General features: G+C 49.7%; 1 protein-coding gene across 2 annotated transcripts; it reads right to left on the bottom strand.

Annotated features, from left to right (window-relative positions):
• Nucleotides 1-1,606: 1,606 nt before the first annotated feature.
• Nucleotides 1,607-5,122, bottom strand: IFI6 (interferon alpha inducible protein 6). 2 transcript variants are annotated; one of them, XM_045545808.1, is made up of 5 exons: nucleotides 4,963-5,122; nucleotides 3,620-3,727; nucleotides 3,167-3,244; nucleotides 2,936-3,085; nucleotides 1,607-1,831 (listed from the first exon to the last, which is right to left on the bottom strand). In XM_045545808.1, the coding sequence occupies exons 1-5, from the start codon at nucleotides 5,102-5,104 to the stop codon at nucleotides 1,734-1,736; spliced, it is 576 nt and encodes a 191-aa protein (XP_045401764.1). In that variant the 5' UTR covers nucleotides 5,105-5,122; the 3' UTR covers nucleotides 1,607-1,733. The 2 variants fall into 2 exon arrangements, with proteins under 2 accessions (XP_045401764.1, XP_045401765.1); XM_045545809.1 differs by having other exon boundaries at nucleotides 4,985-5,069.
• Nucleotides 5,123-9,579: the final 4,457 nt, after the last annotated feature.

Genomic DNA, 9,579 nt, shown 5'->3' with positions numbered 1-9,579 from the left:
GGCATCTAGAGGTGCACTGAGCATCTCTTGACTTGTTGCACTAGTGAATCCTGGTGTGTGTTCACCATTCTGCCACAGGCTTCGTAGATGGGATGATTGTGGTCCATGAAGGCTGGCAAGGGAGAGAGTGGGTGAAAGGATATAGGGGGAAGGAGGTGGCAAGAGGGCGGGAGAAGAGGGGTCATGCTTTTGGGGGCCCCTCATTTGTGCACTGTGAGCTCCAAGTAGGTAAGAACTAGGTCTCTTCCACTGCAGTGTCCTTAGCACCTGGCACAGTGCCTGGTGCAGACTAAGAACCCAGTGAACGCCTGCAGAATGAAGGTACCGACTTACCCTGCTGGGGTCCAAGGGGAGCCTGTGGAAGGTGGAGTCTCCCCATGAAGAACTGGTCTGGTCATTTTCTTTCTTTTTTTTTGAGACAGAGTCTCACTCCGTTGCCCTGAGTAGGGTGCCATGTCATCAGCCTGGCTCACAGCAACCTCAAACTCCTGGGCTCAAGCAATCCTCCTGCCTCAGCCTCCCGAGTAGCTGGGACTGCAGGCTGCATCACAACACCTGGCTCATTTTTCTATTTTTAGTAGAGTTGGCGTCTCGCTGTTGCTCAGGCTGGTCTCAAACTCCTGAGCTCAAATGATCCTCTGGCCTCGGCCTCTCAGAGCGCTGGGATTACAGGTATGAGCCACTGGGCCCGGCCAGGACTGGTCATTTTCAGTGTCATTCAGCCTTATGCTGAGGCCTTAGATCTAAACTCCTGGGAGCAGAGCTGTCTCTGTCTCGATGCTATCCAAGGCAATAAATTGATGGGGGTGCTTCTGGGATGAGAGACCCTAATTTGGTGCCTACTTTTGGAACAAAGCAAGAACATCATCTATGAGCCCCAGAGACAAACCCCAGCTAAGTTGGATGATCTAATTCCTGGTTGTCACTTGGCTATTTCCTCTGTGTTTTATGCAAGTCCTTAACCATAATTATAATTACATTTACTGAGTGCTTTCCATGTGCTTGGGTTGTCCTTCCCTTCCCAGTCACAAGGCCTATGGGCTCATATGCAAACTGTTCATCCTGTCCCCAGAGTTCTGTGAGGAAAGGGAGGCCTTGCTGACCCCTCAAAAAGCTGATGTCATACTCTTTCCCCAGAGCAAGGGTCTGGCCTTATATTCTCCACCTGAGGCGAGCACGCTGGTGCTTCCTGACAGAGCGGAGACCTGGCTTCTCCATCTCTGCCTCATCAGAGAAGTAACCAGAAGCTTCTCTCAGTGAGAACAAACTGAGCTCTCCCTCCCCAAGCACCTCGTGAAATCGAGCCTGCCATTCCTGCTGTGACAGGGGGAGCAGGAGGCTGTGCTGGGCAGGAGTCCAGAGGAGGAGATGTCTGAGCCGGGTTTGCAAGAACGGAAGGGACTTTTTCAGGTGGATCAGCTTCAGAAGGAATTCCAGGCAGAGAGAACAGCGTGTGCTAAGGCCCAGACACAAAATCAACTGGTTTTGTTCCAGGAGCTGTGGTTGACCTGATGGGAAAAAGGGGGTGGGGGGTGTGGACGGAGCAGGCCAGAGCCAGATCTTGCTGGGCTTCTCATTGCAAAAAATGACTCACAGAAGGACAAAGTGTTTTCTGGGAGATGTTTATTTTGTTTTCTCACCTATGTCATTGTGGAGAGTGACAGAGAAAGTGCTGGATTCTCACTATCAGAGGGAGGGCAAGGAGGAAGGAGGGGGTTCCTGGGAGCCGCTGGCTACTCCTCATCCTCTTTCTTGCTCTCCACGTACTTGTGGGCAGAGTAGCCCAGAAGGGCACCAACGTTGCCCATGAGGACACTGCTGCCACCAGCCCCTGTAAAGCAAGCACAGATGGGTCGCTGGGGCCCAGGCACCAGGTCTGGGAATCCAAGTGTCTGGAAACCACTGGTGGAGTCCAACCCCCTGGTTTCCAGATGGAGAAACAGAGGCCTAGAGAGGGGATGGGGCTTCTGCAAAAGGAATTCTATTTCCACCCTGCCTTGCCATGCCAAATCAGAGACGTGTTACAGAGATGAAAAAGGCAGAAATAATGGCTCCTTCACTTCCAGTCTGCAATGAAAACACCACATTATTCATGATGCTAACAGCCACCTTTGGGGAGCCCTCACTGTGTGGGTACTGGGGGTTCACAAGCAAGAGATCATTTCATCCTTGTCACAGGCCTGTGACATGTGAGAGGACAGGGGACATCTTATAGCACAGGGATGTCCCTGGCCTTGTGGCCCACACCCTTCACCTGCCACTGCAGGGTGTGGCCTGGCCTGTGTCTTCCTCTCTGCCCCCTCCCAGAAGGGCTCTCTCCTTTTGGGCTGCTCTTTGGGCTTTTGCCATCCAGAATTGAGAGAAGATGGAAAGTTCAGAAAGGCAGAGGGAAGTTTGTCAGGGGCAGTTTTCTCTAGGACTTTGGAGGCCTCAGAGGGTGGGGGAGAGAGGGAGAGAGAGAGAAAGAGAGAAGTGAAGGTGATTTTTTTTTTCCAGAGAGTCATTCCGAGCTCTGTATCTGTCCCCTTCGTGGTGTTCAAAAAGTGCCTGTCAAGACCAGGGTTGATGCGAGATTGACTCGGGTGGTTCCCCCACATTTCTCAGCCACTGTGGTCTCTGAGACTGAGCAGATTCAAAAAATGTTAACCCGAGGATGACCATCCGGATTTACAGTCGAGAGAGCTGAGGCATCAGTGAGGCACCTGGCCTTAGAGGCTAAAAGCGAGGCTTCCGGCATCATGCCGACTGGGTTGGAATCCTGGCTCTGGTTCGAATTCTAGCTGGGGAAAATTGAGTCAATTACTTAATTCCTCGCTGCCTCAGTTTCCCCATAGGTGTGATGAAAATAAGAATATCCACCCCACGGAGCCGAGCTAGCCCGTGGCAAGGGCTCAGAACAGTAAACAGCGTCTCCGCCAGAGGACCGCACACTCACCGAGGCTCTGCAGCGTGGCCACCAGCCCCCCCGCGGGCACGCCGCCCCCGTTCAGGGCCGCAGACCAGCTCATCAGCGAGGCGGCCACCGAGTTGGCCGCGATGCCGGCGCCCGTGAAGCCCAGGAGCGGCAGCGCCGAGACCGCGAGCCCTGGAGGAGGAGGCGGCGGCGGTGAGCGAGCGCCGGGCAGGCCCGCCCCACCCGCCGGGGCTCTCCGCCCTCCAGACCCACCTCCTCCGACAGCCATGTAGGTCAGGGTGCCCCAGATCCCCCAGTCGCTGTCCTTTGAGCTCTCTTTTTCTTTTTTGCCTGCGGGAGAGCGGACAAAGTGGAGCCGGGGAGGGCGCATGGGTCCCCTACTCTGTGCCTGGCGCCCCGGACCGCTCCCAGAGGTGGGACCACCATCCTCCCATTCAGAGAGCCTCACAGAGGGGAAGGGACTTCTCCCTAGGGGCCGAGCCTGGCACAGAACCGCCACTGAGTAAATTTGGGTAGAATGGAGTAATTGACAGAGTAGGGGGATTGGAATCCGGGACTCAGGCTGCAGCAATTGTCCCCTGTAACAGCTCCTCTAGTTCGGAAGCACGCCAGGGCCTCCACATCAGGCATTCTGACACTCTACACGGGATCCAGAAACTCTTCCCTTCTTCATCCCATGCTCCTCCCACCCTCCAGGGTTCTTACCTGCTGCTCCGCGGACGCAGGTGAAGAGTAGCAGGTAGCACAAGAAGAGCGATACCGCCTTCTGCCGCATGGTGGCGCCGCGCGCAGGGTTTACCGCTAGACCTGAGGCTGGGTGAGAGGCGGGGACGGTCCCCAGAGCTTTTTTGGAGCTCAGCAGCTCCCTCCTGCAATTCAATTCTGACACCATCCTATCAGATCCCACAGACTGCGGGCTCAGTCCCCAAGACTGCCGGTCGAAAGCCCCAGGTTGTTTTACCTGTGCTTCTGAGTGACCGGCTATTAATCGGAGTCCCCGCAATCCCCTCCTTGGGTTTGATTAACTTGTTAAAGCCACTCAGGGAGACTACTTACATTTACCAGTTTATTCTGAAAGATATAACTACCTGCCTAGGGCTGCCAGCCATCAGTCAAATAATTAGACTCTTATTACTGAAAAGACACATCACTTTGAAGATGCCAAGGATTTTAGGAGTTGTATGCCAGAAAACAGGGGCCAAAGATCAAGTATTGGTATTTCACAGCATCACAGAGGGTAATGGAGCTTGCCCAAGGTCACACAGCAAATTGTGCAGCCTAGATACACATTCAAGACTGTTGGAATTCAAAACCTATGCTCTTTCCTTTATACCACAAAATGACAAAATACATATGCCCCCCAAACTCACCTCTAATGTGATTTTTGTCAGCTCAATGCTATTTCCTTAAGTTAAAAATAAACAAAAAGCCTCCCATGTATTGAGCACTTAGCACTTTATGGCACAAGGTCTATTTGTACCTATAAAAAAACCCGTGAAGTAGGTACTGTTCTTATCAACCATGTGTTATAGATAAGGAAACTAAAGCTCAGAGAGGTTAAGTAATATTCCCAAGGCTGCCCAGCCAGGAAGTGGCAAAGTCAGGATTTAAACCCACAACTGACCGATGCCCAAGCCCACCCTTTCAACAACCACTCCAGATTGCTTCATCTGTCCTTAAAGATGAACTCTCTGTCACATTAGATCCTACAATAAAGGGGCTTCAGAAATCATCCAGTGCTTTGGACAGGTAAAGTAGCTTAATCTTCATCTTACAGAGAGGAAGTAACTAAGGCCCCAAGAGGTGGTGTGACAGGGTTAAGGCCACAGAGAGAGCTGGTATGGCACCTATAAGCTGGGTCTCATGCCTTTTGCTGTTTTGTATCCCATCTCCCTAAAAGCCCCAACCCATGCTCTTAGACTAGCCCAGCCTAGGGCACTAAAAGGGACTCAGGGCTGCTGCCTCCCTGAGGAATGGGCGTCCTGGCTCCCGGAGCATGAGGCTCGCAGGCAGGCCGGCTGGCAGAGGGTGGCAGCTTTGATACCTACGCTTCACAGCTCCTGGGTTTACCTTGGAGGAGAGAAGAGAAGCAATGTTCCTGCTGGAGCCTGCTGGTAGATGGAGCAGCATCGAGTGCACAGCTCTCTGGCTGCAGGCTGGCTTTTTATAATCACATTTGGATGCCCCCATCTCGCTCCAGGCAGCCAATCCCTGTCAAGGTTTCCATTTCCCCGCACTCAGCTGAGTTTCATTTTCTCCTCTGTGCGCCGCCTGCTGGCAGAAACGTGAAATTCAAACTGGGGACTTCGGGAACAGATAGGAGGAGTCAAAGCATGTCTCGTATAGCAGGACCATAGCCCTTCCGGGCTCAGTAAAGCCTGACCGATGGCTCCCCTTGGGACCCAGAGGTTTTTCACAATCCAACCCAATTAATAACAGCACCTAACTTAATCATACTTAATTTAATAATAAATACCTCATTGATTGAGCACTTGCTGCATGCCAGGGCCTGTGCAAAGTTCTCTATGTACATGATTTCTTTCCAAAATCCCACAATAGTCTTGTGACATGTGACATACCATATACCGTTTTTTTGTTGTTTTTGTTTTTTTGAGACAGAGTCTCACTCTCTCATTCTGTCCCCCAGGCTAGAGTGCCGTGGCATCAGCCTAGCTCACAGCAACCTCAAACTCCTGGGCTCAAGCCATGCTCCTGCCTCAGCCTCCCAGGTAGCTGGGACTACAGGCGTGCACCACCACGCCCGGCTAATTTTTCCTATTTTTAATAGAGACAGGGTCTTGCTCTTGCTCAGGCTGGTCTGGAACTCTGGAGCTCAAGCAATCCTCCCTTCTTGGCCTCCCAGAGTGCTAGGATTACAAGCATGAGCCACTGTGCCCGGCCCATATACCATACTGTTTATAAACCCCACAAAACCTTGGAAATGAGATCATTTGTTCCATTGTTCTCTCTCTCAGGCTGTGCTTCTGGGTGATGGGCATATGGTGACACCAGCGAAGCCCATGTTCATGTGGCCAGATTCGTACACCCTTAGCTTTAAAATGGATCTTCTGGCCCTAGGTAATGGGTTGAGCATTCTTTAAAGCCTTTGGATGGTGATGCTTGCAGAAACACTGTGGGTAAGAAATGCAACCCGTATGTGGAGGACATAGTAATTCCAGTAAGGATGAATTGTTGCCTTCCCCAAAGTGGAAGGGGTCTGATATAATTGACCTGCCACCAGGTGGCTGGTTACTGTCTCTGAGCAATGTTGCCATATTCCTACCTGCTGCTGGCAGATTGGCTATTTGTTGGCAATTGCTAGATCAGCCTTGGTGAGAGGGAGCCCAAATTGTCGGGCCATTTATAACCCCCACTCTGGCTATCACGGACACTCTTTTATGGGTCTATTGCAAAGCAACAGGGGGGCTAAGCTTAGAGGCAGGCTGACATCCACAGGATAGGCCACCCTGACTGCCTGGCTGCAGAGCCTCCTCTGCAGTAGAGGATCTTTGGTCACCATGGATGTGAGACACGGAGATCCACATGCTTTGTGCCCACTCCTGTAGTTCCATGCATATGCCCCTTGCTCAGTACTGCTTATTCCTAATCTTCCAATCTGCTCGTCCCATGCCCTTGATCAACTAGCCAAGCCATTTGCCACTTATTAGGAATCAGTGTGTGTTTGCACCTTAGCCCAGCTCTCTCCACACAAGGGGGATAAGAAAGTATACTGCTCATAGTTCTGCCCCCTGGGAGGGTTCACTACTGTCCTTCTGGGTGACCCCCAACTGGGACTGTAATAGTGTGACACATTTTCAGCTCATACCAAAATACTAACTTATCTGTGAATTGCGGTCAACTCTTTTCCTCCTTTGTCAGCTGGTCGCAGGGAACCCTCCATGAGGCCATAAGTGGGGTCAAAGGAGAGGGGTCAGATACACAGAATTAGGTGCCATGGAAGCCCCTAGGTTCATTTAACTCACTTGTGCCCTTTGGACTCCTTTAGCCTTTGAATATATCGCTTCCATCACATCTTGAATAATTGCTGTGCCTTTCTGATGATGTCTAACTTAAGGTATATAGCCACCTGGCATCCGGTGGTCACTGTTGGGGCCCAGTGACACATCAGGAACCTTGTTTCCCAAATGGACCACAGTGAGCTTAGCCTTACTCCAGAGTCCTAGCAGACCTCACTGCAACTCTCCCGTTTGGACTTTCGGAGACTCCCTACAAAATCTTTATCAATCTTTACACAGAAACATCCAGCAACATTGTGTCTGCAGAGTCATTTAATCCCAAGTGGCAGTATAGCTTGTTTTGTGGCCTGAACCTGCCGTTCAGCTAAGAGGAAAAAAAAAACACTAAAAAAACCCCACTCAACATGCCTTTTTTATTTTCTCACTTAACAACAACAATCAACACAGAAAACTTCTGTGACCAAATATGTGGAGATTTTCCCCCTACACGAAGCAACAGACACTAGCTGGGTGTCCTCTGATTCAATTCTGACACTGTCTATCTGGAGATAGTGTTATTAGGCAAGTGGGCTCGCTGCCCAGTGCACACAGAAGCCAATATGGTGGCACCAGCTTTTGAGAAAAGAAAGGCTTTGTTGTAAGACTGGCCAGCGAGGAGACAGAAGGTGAACTTAACACTATGTCCCTGATTTGGGGTCTGGGGCAAGTGTATGGACTCAGAGGGCAAGAGGAAGGATTTAGGAATGTTGGCTTGGCAGGGTCTGATTGGAAGGCTTTAAATTTGACCATCCACTGTAAGGTATGTTGAGGCTGATTTTAGCCCTAGATCTTTTGGGCCAACAAACTCCTCACTTTTTTTGAAAGAGTCCTGGCATTTAGGTTTTGGTCATGTCCTGGTCTTTTTGGTTTTGAGGGGAGAAATCATTGGTTTTGAGTGTTGTTAGAGGTCAAGCTTTTTTTACTGCACATGTCTGGGCTACATGACTTGCAGTTTTTGGCTCTGTTATACCTATAAGATGACTCGACATTTTGTTATTGACAGAATAGGCCCTGTTTGGACTGGTTCCATGGTTACAATAGCATCAGATCCCACAGGTTGAGGGCTTAGGCCCCAAGGTTGCCTCCACCCCTGTATCCATCACAAGTCTGGGCCTCTGCAGAGAACTTCTGACTGACAGGCTTCAAGGTGGGGTTTCATGACCCTTTCTTTGGGTTTGATTAGTTTTATAGAGGGGCTAACAGAACTCTGGGAAACACTTACATGTACTGGTTCATTATAAAGGATATTACAAAAGATACAGATGAAGAGATGCGTAGGGTAAGGTAAGGGGGAAGGGGCACGGAGCTTTCCTGCCCTCCCTCACACACCACCCTCTAGGAATATCCACCAGTTCAGCTATTGGAAGCTCTTCAAACCCTGTCCTTTGGGTTTTTGTGGTGACTTCATTATGTAGACATGACTGATTAAACCATTGGCCACTGGTGATCAACTTAACGTTTAGCTCCTCTCCCCTCCCCAGAGGTTGTGGCGTGGGGCTGAAAGTCCCAGCCCTCTAGTCCTGCCTAGGTCTTTCTGGTGACCAGCCCCCATCCTGAAGCTACCTAGGGGCTCCCAGCCATCGGTCAACTCATTAGTGTACAAAAAGACATCACTTTGGAGATTCCAAGGATTTTAGGAGTTGTATGCCAGGAAACAAGAATGAAGACCAAATTTATATGTCACAATATCACAGTCCACCCCCCAGTCTCCAATACTGCATCCCTTCCATCAAAAGGATGTACAATTCAAAAGACACTGCCACGTTACTAAAATTCCATTCAATCATTAATAATTAGTCCAGTCCATCATATTGTATAAATGTCTTCCAGGGTGAGATCACTTTGCAGGTTTCATTCAATCTTGTCAGTTTCCAAAGCAAGCATGGTCTTGGCAAACATATAGCTTCCCCCTTTTAGACAACTGGTATAATTGAGCTGAGAGACAATGTCATCTCTTACTCTGAGCCTCTTTGGAGGTGTTAATGTAATATTGGATTTCGCTCAATTCATAACCCATTTATTCAGTTTCTTTACCCTCGGCTACTATTTCTCCTTCTCTCCATTAATATCCAAACTTTTCTATCTTTGAATGGGACTTCAGAATTGCCACTGTGCTGGTCTAGATTGCAGATAGCAATACTAGTGCAGCAAGTAGCTCCTCCTCAGTCCACTCAGAAAGGTAACATAGGTGTAGAACTTGTGGGCTGTTTTCACCACCAGGCAATATAGCTGCATTCATTGTTAATCCCCATTTTGCACAACCCTCCTCCATCAGGCCCTTAGGAATTTTGGCATAAAGTTTAAGATACAGTTATAGTTTCTTGCTTAGGAATCATCCCTGCTTCCAGCACTTGTGGTTGCAGCCCTGGTCCTAGGAATACTACATCAGGTAGGCGAGGGAAAAAAAATGTTTTTTTAAGTGATTTGGGGAAAAAAGAAAAAAATATATATAGTTGTTATACTAGTGTACTCCTTTGGCAAGAATTGCAGTCATTCCAGCGTCCTCCCCACCCCCTCTTCCCCAGATCTATCAGAAAAACAGGAAAATCTAGTGGGGACATTCCTTTAGTGTCATGTCACACTCATGTCGAGTGTGAGCACACACTCATGAAGGTGTGGAAAACAGCCCTTCGTGTTTTAATCTCCCTC

This window comes from Lemur catta, chromosome 3, assembly GCF_020740605.2.
Source record: "Lemur catta isolate mLemCat1 chromosome 3, mLemCat1.pri, whole genome shotgun sequence".
NCBI lineage: Eukaryota > Metazoa > Chordata > Mammalia > Primates > Lemuridae > Lemur > Lemur catta.
This window is presented reverse-complemented; position numbering and strand designations above follow the sequence as displayed.